At 54.2% G+C, this 11,985-nt stretch overlaps 1 protein-coding gene across 1 annotated transcript; it reads right to left on the bottom strand.

The window, feature by feature from the left end:
• Positions 1-2,350: 2,350 nt before the first annotated feature.
• TACR2 (tachykinin receptor 2) lies at positions 2,351-11,884 on the bottom strand (the record flags this gene model as incomplete). Its single annotated transcript, XM_082855181.1, has 5 exons — positions 11,436-11,884; positions 9,669-9,893; positions 6,235-6,385; positions 5,432-5,628; positions 2,351-2,567 (listed from the first exon to the last, which is right to left on the bottom strand). Exons 1-5 carry the CDS (start codon positions 11,825-11,827, stop codon positions 2,351-2,353), a joined length of 1,182 nt encoding a protein of 393 aa, XP_082711307.1. The 5' UTR covers positions 11,828-11,884.
• Between the last annotated feature and the right edge of the window lie 101 nt (positions 11,885-11,985).

Here is an 11,985-nt window from a genome sequence, read left to right as displayed (position 1 = left end):
TTTGTGAGCCATGTTGTATGACCTAGTAAACTTTGTACCAATTCAAAGACCCGAGTGATGCTTAATGGCTGGGGAGTGGGGAGGACATCGGGGGATGTGGCAGAAACCAAAGCCTGAGGGGTCTCGTGGCCTTCTGGGTCAGGGCAGAGTTTGAAATGAAGGCTGTGTTCTTCAGCGTGCAGCCTTCTTTTGGCTTGAGGACTTCTGTACTCTCCCTGCAGAGGGTCAAGAAGTAGCCTCTCCCCTTCTTCTAGCACCTGCCCTTCCACTTCCCTGCTCCAGCCCTGGGGGCCTACCGTAGGGAGGGACTCCTTCAGCCCCCGCCTCGACACCTCTCAGAAGGTAAAGGGATGGAAGGCCCCCGTCTTCCAATAGCCTGGCTTCCTCACTTGTAGTTGGAACAAAGGAAAAGTCAGCTTGGCTTGCGGGGGCTGTTGGAAGCCCCATGAGAGGACAGGGCAACACTGGCCCTCCCTCCTGCTGTGCTAGCGCGGGTCCTGCCCTCATTACCCTCTCTGCCAACTCCAGGACGATGGATGAAGAGATCCCCTTCCCTGAGCAGATGAGGCCTTGCAGCAGCCCAGGGTAGCAGGGTTGCTGTCCTCTCCCCAACCCCCATCATAAACGAACCCCTTCTGTGGGCCTTTGTCTGACCCTGTCATCCCTGCCCCACCGCAGTCTTGAGGTGCTCTTCCACTCTGTGGCTGCCGTTTGGGGTTCTCCCCCAGCCTGTCTGTGGACCCCACATCAGTCCCCATTCAGGTACCCTGTGATTGAGGTGCGATGTGAGTCTCCCGGGCCATGACCACACCTCTGGTGGCTTTTCCCAGGACTGACTGCATGCTCCCTTGGTGTGGTGAGACCAGAGTCCCTTTATTTGTCACTGCCAGTGCCTGTGACACAGTGATCTTGTGGAGAACACGGATAACACTGAACTCTAGGTGTGCATTTACAGTGTTACGTGATGCTTCTGGAGGGGCCGTGAGGTGGGCAGGGTGAGTCAGCAAGCAGGGTGAGGTGTGGACTGGGCTGGGCCTGGAGCTTTCTGGGAGATGGGACAGTGGGTGTTCTCTGCCTGCCACCTCCTTGAGCAGAAGTAAGGGTGAGGGCTGTGTTGCTGACTTGCGGAATTCAGGTCAAACGGCTGCCCTGGTAGTAATAGAAGTCCCAGCTGCTGTTTATGAAGCACTTAACCTGTGTTGGGCCTGCCAGTTTATAGGCATCACTCCCATCGTCCTCACAGCATCCCTGTGAGGTAGTTTTGCCATCGAAAGGGAAGGTCGTCGTGACTTGTCTTAGGCCACCCAGCTGAGGCTCCTTTTTAAAAATTAATTAATTGATTTTTTGGGCTGTGTTGGGTCTTCGTTTCTGTGCGAGGGCTTTCTCTAGTTGCGGCAAGCGGGGGCCACTCTTCATCGCGGTGCGCGGGCCTCTCTGTCGCGGCCTCTCGTTGCGGAGCACAGGCTCCAGACACGCAGGCTCAGTAGTTGTGGCTCACGGGCCTAGTTGCTCCGCGGCGTGTGGGATCTTCCCAGACCAGGGCTCGAACCCGTGTCCCCTGAATTGGCAGGCAGATTCTCAACCACTGCGCCACCAGGGAAGCCCCCTGAGGCTCCTTTTAACCACCATCTACACTAGGGTGGATCTGGGTTCTTGGATGCTAAGGCAGAGAAGCCCTGGATTGGCTCACAGCTTAGCGGCTTTGCAAAACAAGAAGCTTCTTTCCATGTGTCTTTAGCCTAAGAATAGGTCAGTGTCATGGTTGGGTGCTGCCGACAGGTGTGTTTTGTTTGGTTTATGCAACATTTATAAAAAATGGGAGCTCAATTGAACAAACCTGGAAGTTTCACAGGTTTGGATTTCTGGCTTCTCTCGAAAGGTTTGGAGGATCTGGCCACACTGGGCTCCCAGCCACGTGGCAGCATCTGTCCAGAGCTGATCGGCTGTTGTCCCCTTTGCATTGCTGTGCTCTCCAGTTTGCCACAGTCCCCACCCTTCCTTTTGCCCCAACACTGGAAGTCACTTACCTTTTATCATTATATCTACAGTTTTTCTTTTATACTGGATTCGGTTTACTCATGTTGTATGCCCCAGGGAGGCATTCGAGCTTGCAACTCCCGGATTAGATAAATGTTAGCTCACACTGTCTTCTTTGACTTATTGGACGCCCTGAAGCACTGTCAGAGGGGTGGCTGGGAGAGTCGGCACCCACTGCAGAGTTCCTGGCCCCATCTTGTTTTTCCATTGATGTACTGAAGGGTGAGGCATGGGCCAAACTCTCTGATGTAGAGAGTCTCTCTGGCTACTTCTCCAGGGTGCTAAGCCTCCCCCTGCAGCCAGGCACAAGGGTTCAGGGGTCAGCAGACCCTTCAGCTTGCAGACTTCCAGCCTGCCCACTGGCAGCCCCAGAGGGGGCCACATCCCCAGCCATGAGCAAAGTCTCTTTAGTGTGACACCTGTTGACCCTCGTGGAAAGGGATGAGGTGTGAGTCAGCTCAACCTTTTCCTCCTCAGTTGGCGTGACCCATGGGTAGCAACGGTAAGCAGGCCGGAATCCAGAGCGAAACCTGGGGGATGGAGGGTCATCTTGAGCAACGGAGTGAGGGCGGCAGTTATGGGAACTGTCGTGTGGCTGCTCCCGCCTCCAGGAGCCGATCTCTCCTCCAGAGGAAAGTCGCTGCTTCGCTCCTAAGAGCTCAGGGTCTCTGGGGAGACACGTTCTTTAGTGGATTTGGTTTTGGGAAACAACCAGAAGTAATCTGGAGCTAAGTCCAAGGACTGAAGTGAGCCGAATGAGACCGTTTGTTATTACAAACAAACAAAAATAAACCAAGTTCGGTCATAAAGACAACAGATTTTCTTGTTCGACTTGTTAACTGGCTTCTAAGGGAGTATGCAGAGAGGAGTCTTAAAAACTTGGGGCTTTGGCAATGTTGGGTAGAATACGGATGCTTTGAAAGAAAATATACACATGGAACTACCAAGTTTTAGTACATTTGCTTAAAAAATAGACAACTTTCCCCAAGGCAGCAAAGAGGGTCCACCTGTAAATTGGAGATCAGAGGAAGCAGAGAGTGACTGGAAGAAGTGAGAAAGAGCCGGCGGAAACAGATGAGACCCTGTGTGATGCGGAGGGAGGGAAAGAACTATATGGTCTGTTCCCGGAGACGCAGGGTTCCGAGTTTCAGAAGAGCAGGCCCGATTTTGGTTCCTCCCGCTGTAGCTCTGAAGGTTCCGTGGTGCAGCCCAATAAATGCCTCTATTACGGGAGCTTCATGGCCTCTGCCCACACTCAGCATGTCCCAACCCGAGCTCCCTACCCTTTTCCCCCCACACCCCCCGAGTCGTCCTCGTCTCAGTTCCTGACAGCCGACCACTCTGTCCTTCCACTAGTTCAGGCCAGACACCTGGGGTCATCCTTGACTCCCTCCCCATCAAATTCTGTTGGCTCTACCTTAGCAATCTCCGGACTCTGACCGCTTGTCACATGTCTAAACCCACATCTCTCGCCTGGATTACTGCACCTGCCTAACCATCTCCCTGCCTCCCCCACCTTGCCCCTCTGTGGTCCAGTTCCAACACAGCTGCAAGACTGATTCTTTTAAAAGGGAATCAGAGCATGTGTTTCCCCCGCTCAGAACACTGCAGGGCTCCTCATGTCAGAGAACCAGCCCAGGTCCTTACCTTGACCACAGGGCCCTTGCTTTGGCTGTTCCCTCTTCCTGGAATTCTTGTCCAGACACCTACAGGGCCCACTCAGTCCTCAAGTCTGCTCAAAAGACCCCTTAGTAAAGCCTACCCTTGACCATCCCGTAAAGTCACAACCCTGATGCCCATTACTTCCCCCGGCGCCTCCTGTCCTCTTACCCGGCTCTAGTTTCTCTTTTTTCTATAGGATGTATCACCTAATACACAGTGTATATTTACTCATTACATTTGCTTATTGTCTATCTCCACCTCCCCACTAGAGGGTCAGCTCCCCGAGGATGGTGATCGCTGTTTTTGTTCCCCAGGGTGTCCCAAGGGCCTGGAACAGTGCCGGGCACACAGAGCCACTGGTGAACGTTTTGCGGAAGAATGAAAATTCCGCCAGGAACACCAGTCTTCAGAGCTATTGTCATCAAATACTGAATGATTAAGAAGTTGTAAAGCCCTGGGGTGTTCAGACTCCCAGGGACTGTGTCTTTGGGTAGCGGGAGAGTGACCAGTGCACAGACACAGAAGGCTGGGAGCCCCCTCCCTGATGTGACAGTCCCTGTCTCCAAGTTCGCACTCCTACAACTGCATGCAAGAGAAATGTGTGATGCGGGGATGAGATTACAGGCCTTGGAGACACATGGAATTCCTGCTGTATGAGTTTAGGAGAGTCTTCCTTTTGGAGGCTCAGTTTCCTCATCTGTAAAATGGGGATAACACCTCCCTCCCATTATATATTTGCCTCTCAGGAGACAAATGGAGGGTTCTGGCAGCCATTAAACAGTCAAAAAAAAAAAAAAAAAAATACAGTCTCTTACTTCCTTCTGGCCTGCCCCGGGTGGGATGTCTGAGCAACAAAGATCCCACTGGCATTATGAGTGGTGTGGACATGTGGGCAGGGAGGTGATAAAAGATGCCCAGGGCCAACCTCACCCACATCATTGCCTCGTTAAGGCCAGGACTCAGTGTCCACCTCTCATCTCCTCTTACCTGGCTCCACCGTCAAGGCTTTCTGAGAGGCTGAACGACTTGCTCTGCAAGGACTCCTGGGCTGGGGCTCCTGCCTGGCCCAGCACCTCCTCACCTGTGCAAGTGCCCCTGAGCAAATGCCAGCCCCTCTCTGGGACTACACTTCTCTAGAAGTACAAGGCTTGGGGGGAAGTGAGAACTTGGCTCCTTCCTTTCTGGCAGTGTCTGCCAGGGTCACTTCCTAGCTGCCCTGAAAGCCCCTTCTGTGATCTTCCAGGGAGCAACCTGCTCCCCCTCTAGTCTTCGCCCCGGGCCTCAGGTTGGGTGCTTCGTTCTGCTGCGGTTGGCGCTGTTCTCCTCGCCCAGGGACGGTCCTCAGTTCTTCCTCAGTGTAGGAAGCTGTTAAAGCCATCAGTCCCTCCCTCCTTTACCTGGCTCCTTCCTTCCGCCCTCTCTGCTGTCCTTCTCCCTCTCTCCCCTCCCTCCATCTCTCTGTCCCTCCCTCCGTTCTTCTCCTTGTCCCAGATGCAGCCCCCAGAAGAAAGAGCAGGGGCAGGCCAACGTGAGAGCTGTGGCCTGGGCAACGGGGCAAAGCTTTGGGGAGGAGGTGGGGCGCGAGCCAGGCCTGGACCCGAGGGAGGACTGTGCTGGGGGCTCCCTGGGAGGATGGTAATCCCATGGTGGCGGGGACGGACGGGCACAGGCTCGAGCTGTGCAGGGGAGTCCAGATGGGGCCAGGATGAGAGGGGCTGGGGTGAGGGCTCACCTGTGGTTGAGGCAGCAATAAGTGATGGGATTGTACACGGTGGAGCTCATGGCCATCCAGAAGAGCGCCAGGTAGACCTGCTGGATGAACTTGTGGCAGCAGATGTCCTCCTGGAAGCCGCCCAGGATGAAGTAGAGGCGGTAGGGCAGCCAGCAGATGGCAAATGTCACCACCAGCAGCACCATGGTCTTCACAGACTGGTCCAGGAGAGACTCAGGTCACTCCTCAGCCTGGAAGCCCCAAGCCCCAGTTTTCCCGAGGGGAAGCACGAGGCACGTCTCATGCCAGCCTGAGGAGCCCTCAGTAAGCAGGCCCTGTCTGCCTCCACAGGCTCAGGCCGGTAGAGCTTCTGCTGCCCAGGCGCTCCTGGGCCTTCCACCTCGGGGCTTGTGCTCAGGCTGCTGTCTCTGTTCACACTGCTGTCTTTCCTTTGAAGTCCTCACTCCTCAAAGCCCAGCTCGGTGGCCACCTCCTCTAAAAGGCGTCTTGGATCCCCCTTAGAGCAGAGCAGCTCCCCTCCCTGGAGAGTGGATGAGCTCTCGTTCCTAACCCCATCCTTAGAGGAGACCATGCCTGCTGCGGGTTCCGAGGTCTCCCTCTCCCTGCAATCTGTGTCTGCCACAGCCCAAAGACCAAAGCAAGTCCGCCCGCCCGGGAAGAAGGAAGGAATGTTCTGGCCAGGGACTTGGGACAAGGGCAAGTTACAGGTGGAGTCTATCCTCCGCGGCGCCCTCTAGGGGACGTGCCCGGAATGGCTGATCCCGAGGCGGGGCCAAACTTCCGGCCCCGCTCCCGGAGTTCACCTTCTCGGCCTGCAGGTGGCGCAAGTTGGCGCCATGCACCTCGTACCCTGGGACAGTGCGTCTCCAGAGCGTGAGACCGATGACACTGTAGGCGACGAACATCACCACGAGAGGCAGGAAGTAAATGAGGGCGATCACCTCGAGGTGGTACCTGGAAGGAGAGTCAAGGGACTGGGCACGGGGCGACCTGGGGGCGACTCCAGCATCCGCCAGCACTCAATCCCCAGGACCTTGCTGACGCCCCTGAGCTGTCCCTGGCGGGCTACCCTGGGCCACCTCCCAAGGGCTTGGTTTGAAAAAAAAAAAAAAAAAAGTAAAAAAAAAAAAAAAAGAAGGGCAGACTGGCTAGCACATGTGCCCAATGAGAGTTTCCCCTGCTGCAAAAGGGACACCTGTGTTAGCTCTGAGTCCTTCCAAGTGACAGACAAGTTACCAAACAAGGAAATAAATAGGAACGAAAATGTTAACCAAGTAATACATGTGTTTAAAATTTAAAATGCCGTTAAGCACAAAGGAGGAAGTAAAATTATGTATCTCACCCCCACCACTGTTAATGGTTTGGAATATTTCTTCCAGAATCATGTAATATATGTGTATATGTATATGCACATATGTATTAGATAGATTATGTGTATCTTCTATATCTGCATCTGTCTGTCTAGATAGATTTCCTAGAGTTGATATGGTTCTGTCCTGCACCAACATCCCTAGCAGGGAAGGGGCAGTGGAGACAGGCCACACTGTACGTGCTAGTGGAGCATCTCTTCCTGACTATGAGCATTTGGTTGGGAACATGGCTCACATCTGCAGATACTCTTTCACACCACCTGTGAGCAAGTGGCCCGGAGCACCACTGATGGCGCTCATCCAGTCCCCGTGGAGGACACCCGGGGCTGTGTTGAGGCCTTCTCATTTCCTTTTGGAAAGATGCGTGCTGCCCATTCTGGTTTCTGAGCGATGCTGTAGCCTCTCTCTGACAAGGCCCAAGCAGGAGCATCCGGTGAATGGACCCAAGACCCCTGGCCCTGTCATGTGGCCTTTTTCTAGGAGAACAGAGGTGTACCCAAGCCCCTCCTTTCCTCCCCGTGTGCCAGCCTTGCTGGGTCCCTTTCAAGAGGTACTGACACCTGGAGGGAGGGGAGTAGATGGCTCCAGCAAATGTCTTCCCTAAAGCCTGAGTTTAGAATTCGGCTTGCTTACTCTTTTGGCAAGCATGCTAATTACAAAAGGTTTGGGGGCTCCTAGACTCCCCGATCATCATCTGTCCTACTGTGGAGCAGGTGAGGGCGGAGCAGCAGCCAGGTGCCAGGCCCTTGTACCTTACCTTCATTGTGACGTCGCAGAGTGTCTGAGATAGATAGACCTTGAGGATCAGCAGGGCCACCTGTCTCAGCACCCAGAGCGGGAAAATGAGGCTCAGAGAGGCACAGGAAGTCTGTGTCCTGTGAAACAGCTCTATACGGACTTAACACACAAATGATTTTCCTTGCACTGAGGGTCAGCCCTGTGGAGTCGGAAGAACTGGGTTCTTGCCTAGCCTCTAATTTAAAGCATGACCTTGGGCAAGTCAGATCTCTCCCTCAGTCTGTTTCCCCATTTGTAAAACAAGGAGTTAATCTCTACCATCCTTCCCAAGTATGAGTGACGCCTTTCTGTTGCCTCATTCTTTCGTGGGTCGGTTCAGGATAGGAATTCACTCTGGGCTAGGTTCCCACACAAAAGGGAGTGCCAAGGAGCTTTGGGAACCATCTTCTAGGGCCTGCCAGAATCTCATAGCCTGGACTGCCTTTTTTGTATTTTGATTTGGGGAGCGCATGTGCATTTTCCTAGATTCCTACACACACAGGATGTGAGCCTGTACGGATGGAGCCCCCAGTCTAAATCTCAGAAGCTCCCCAACCCAAGAACAAATAATATATTCTTACACACGAGAAACCAGGCTTTCCCCCAAATCCTCTCAGAATTCGAAGTAGCACCAAGTATAGCCTTCCTAGCCCACCTCTGCCCTCCTGTTTTCCCCTGTTGCCTGGAGCAGAGTCGGAAATCACCATCCCCAGAAAGGTGGTGGTTGGTACCCTAAATTCTTACTGGTCCGCACCTCAGAGAGAAAAGCTCAGTTACGGTGGAGAAACACCGCCCCGCAGTGGCCAGTCAGGAAATGTTCTGCTCTCCGCCCCTTCCCAAAGCCAAGAAGGGGGGCGGGTCCCTACGTAGACTCCGCCCCTGGAGCCGTGAGTCCTGAGAGCGTGGGCTACGGAACGACGGCAGACACGCAGGGCAGCAGTTTCCCGGGAAACTCAGCAGTTGCCAGGAACTGGCTTCTCAGAGGAATGGCGCCTTCCCCGAAGGCCGCAGCGTGGCGCTCTTCTGTCTGGTGCTCGGGACGGTAGGAGACCAGGTAGGGGCGGGCGTTGGGGGAGGAGTGTTAAAGGAGGCGGGAGAGGGAGTTGAGCTGTCGCTGTGCTCTGGCGGCTCTGGGCTCAGAGCGTGCACATCCTCAGGCTTGGGGCAGCTGGGCTTTTCTTGGACTAAATCTGCCAGGTTTGTTTTCGTTTGTTCCCCGTTTAAACTACTACCTACTGGGCGCCGGTTCTGTGCCAGGCACCGTGCTAAGTTGCGTCAGGTACATTTTCTCTTCTCTGTTCGCAACAACCCCTGAGCAAGGTTCTCTTACTAATCCCCTTTAAGAGAGAAGGAGACAAAGGGTCAGAGAGGTTAAGTGACTCTAAAGGGTCCTCGGCCAGCAGGGGACAGCGCAGGACTCCAACTCGACTACTGTCTCCAGAACCTCAACCAATTCTTTTTCCGCTACTACCAACGCCCCCCCCCCCACGCCCCGCGGTGCTTGGGGATGACAAAGCCACACCCGCTGTGAGAACTGGGCAAACTGACTCCCAGAAAGGGAAAGGACTTACCCAGTGTCACACAGCAGCTGCACCACGCCTGAGTTCTGTTTTCTCCCCCATCCCCCAGCCCACGGTGCCTGCCTCAGGTCAAGTCCACTCCAGGCTCCTCCTGAAAACATCCCAGGCTCTGGCACCTGCCCTTTCTTTCTGTCTCGGTACCCTGACATGTCCCTTATTTAAGTAAGAGTGGTGAGGAGATTGGGCTCTGAAGCAGGACTGCCTGGATTTAAATCTTCGATTTACCACTTACTAGCTGTGTGGTCTTAGGCACATTACTTAGTTTTTTTTTAGTGCCTCAGTTTCCTCATCTGAAAAATGGGAATAATAATACATACCCATATTGTTAGGAGGATCCAATGGGTTCATATATGTAAAGTACTTAGACCAAACCTGACATATAGTAAGTGCTACTTTTAGTTGATACTGTACTCACATAATCCCCAGTTCACTCACAGACACATGTGCACACCCACGCATACACACTGCACATGTGTACGTGCACATATGTGCATGCACGCGCGCACACACACACCATGCTCCCCCACCCCCAGGCCTTTCAAAAGGTGCATCTTGCTGCCGCTGTCTTCGGGCCAGGCCACCACGCACTTGGTGGTACCCCGGTCCATGGTGATGGGGCAGTAGAAGCAGTGGGGGAAGGCGAGGGCCGGGGCCACCGGCCAGATGCCAGCAATTACTGCTCTGGTGCTGGGGACTGAGAGCCGTGGCTGGAAGGGGTGGACGATGGCCGTGTACCTGTGAGCAGAGGGCGGTGTGAGTGGTGGGTGCCCTCCCGTCAGACCAGCCCAGATTCGCTAGTCCCATTCCCTGCACCCTGGCTGACCACCTGCAGAGAGCCAGCTGGGCTGGTGCTCTCCCACAGCCATGTGGGACACTAGCACCCTACACGCCAGCCCACCCCACCCCGTTCCACCACATGGCCTCCCTCTGAGCGCGGATGTGCTCTCGATGGCCACAAGAGGGCGGTGTGGCCACACCGGCAGTCCATCTGGGGCCTTGTCCTGAAGCTCAGCCCTGCCGAGTTCCCCAGCCACACAGCCTGTCTTCTGTTGAGAAACCTTAACAGAGCCCAACGGTCTCCTGCACGAAGCCCAAAGCAGCTGCCCATCAGCTTTCTGCCGTGGAGGAACTACTCTACGTACACCGAGACGGCTTTGGTCCTAGATGACCCCCGGGCCTTCCTGCCTGGGATTAATCTGAGCCCTGAGACCAGGCCAGAACGATAGGACGCAGCTCAAATCCCACTCTCACAATAGAGCTGATCCTGACGCCCATCTAACACTACGACCTGCCCTACCCCAGCACACATACCCTAGTGCCTCGGATGCCCTTCCTGATATTTTTCCATAGCACTCATGACCTCAAAATACAACATATCATTTATTTAGTCTTGTGTTTATTATTTAAATTCTCACTAGGGCAGGCATCTTTGTCTGTTTCTTCCCCCAGTGCCCAGAACAGTATCTGTACATAGTAGGCATTGAACATAAGAATGAATGAAGAAATGAATGGACGAGTCACCATTATTACCATCCTGACCTGAGCCACCATCCTTCCTCACCTGGGTTATTATTCAGTGTCCTCCTGCCTGGTCTCCTGGCTCCCACCCTGCCCTCTACAGTCCGTACTACCCACCCTCCACCCAGCCTTTAAAATGGAAGTTCCATGAGACCATGATTCCGGGACTCTTTTCCCACTGGTGTTTGTTCCCCAGTGCCTGAAACAGTGCCTCAAATACCTGAGTGAATGAAAAGAAAGTCTTAGGGGACTTTCAGATCTGCCGACTGATCACTCCTCCACCCCTCCTGCCCCCACCCCATCCCCGTCAGAACGTCACAGTCTGCAGCCCCAGAGAGCAGCATCAGGGAAGTAACTGGCCCCATCTTAATTATATAGTAACTGCGTGCAGTGTTGAAATGTCCCCTCATATAATATATCTAGGAATAGGATGACAATATAAGCAATTCCCTTTCAGTAAAACAAAGATCAACTCCAGAGAAGAACACCTCAGAAGGTCCCTAAAACACCGTTGGTCTTCCCCTGTAGCCTTGAACAGCCGTCTAGTGCAAAGTTCTTCCTTGTGTCTAACCTGAACCTTACTTGCTTCGGTTCCACAGTCCCCTGTCTTCCAGATGCATAGTTTAGGATCATGGTCAGGTTAGGAGGCAACTAATTCACTGGGTTCTACCCTTAACTTGCTGTGTGACTGTGGGCAAGTTACCAGCCCTGTGTGAACCCAGAAAAGCGAGCCGACTCCCCGCAGCTGCCCCCTCTTGCCTGTCGGTGGCGATGGTGGTCATGGAGTAGATGCTGACAAACATGGCTGTGATGGGGAAGAGGTTCTGGAAGTAGCAGAAGGCACGGCCAAAGGACCAGATGTTGTGGCTGGCGTAGACGAAGTTGAAGGCGGCATTGAAGGCGGCCATGCAGAGGTCGGCCAGGGCCGTGTCGACAATGAAGTAGTTGGTGACCGTGCGCCTCCTCCAACGGGCCAGGATTATCCAGATAACCGCAGCATTGCCCATCACAGCCACCAGCACCGGGGCCAGGTAGGCTGCTGCCCACAATGCCAGACGCCAGCCAGGCATGGAGAAGGCTGTGATGCCCATGGTGTTGCTCTCAAGGCCGGATGAGATGTTGGTGTCAGTCACCATGGCACAGGCTCCCATGGCTGCCTCTGGGTCTGCGACAACAGTCTAGCTCCTTGGCTCCTTCCAGGCCCTGGTGCCCTGCCAGATATGCTGTAGAAGACAAATCCTTTTGGGTGCATGAGTATGGGGGAGCGAGGGAAGCACTCCTGTGCAAAGCCAGGCACATCTGGGGAGCT

Source organism: Leucopleurus acutus (assembly GCF_964270905.1).
Source record: "Leucopleurus acutus genome assembly, chromosome: 14".
Lineage (NCBI taxonomy): Eukaryota > Metazoa > Chordata > Mammalia > Artiodactyla > Delphinidae > Leucopleurus > Leucopleurus acutus.
Note: the sequence above shows the minus strand (reverse complement) of the source record. Positions and strands in the feature narration are given on the sequence as shown.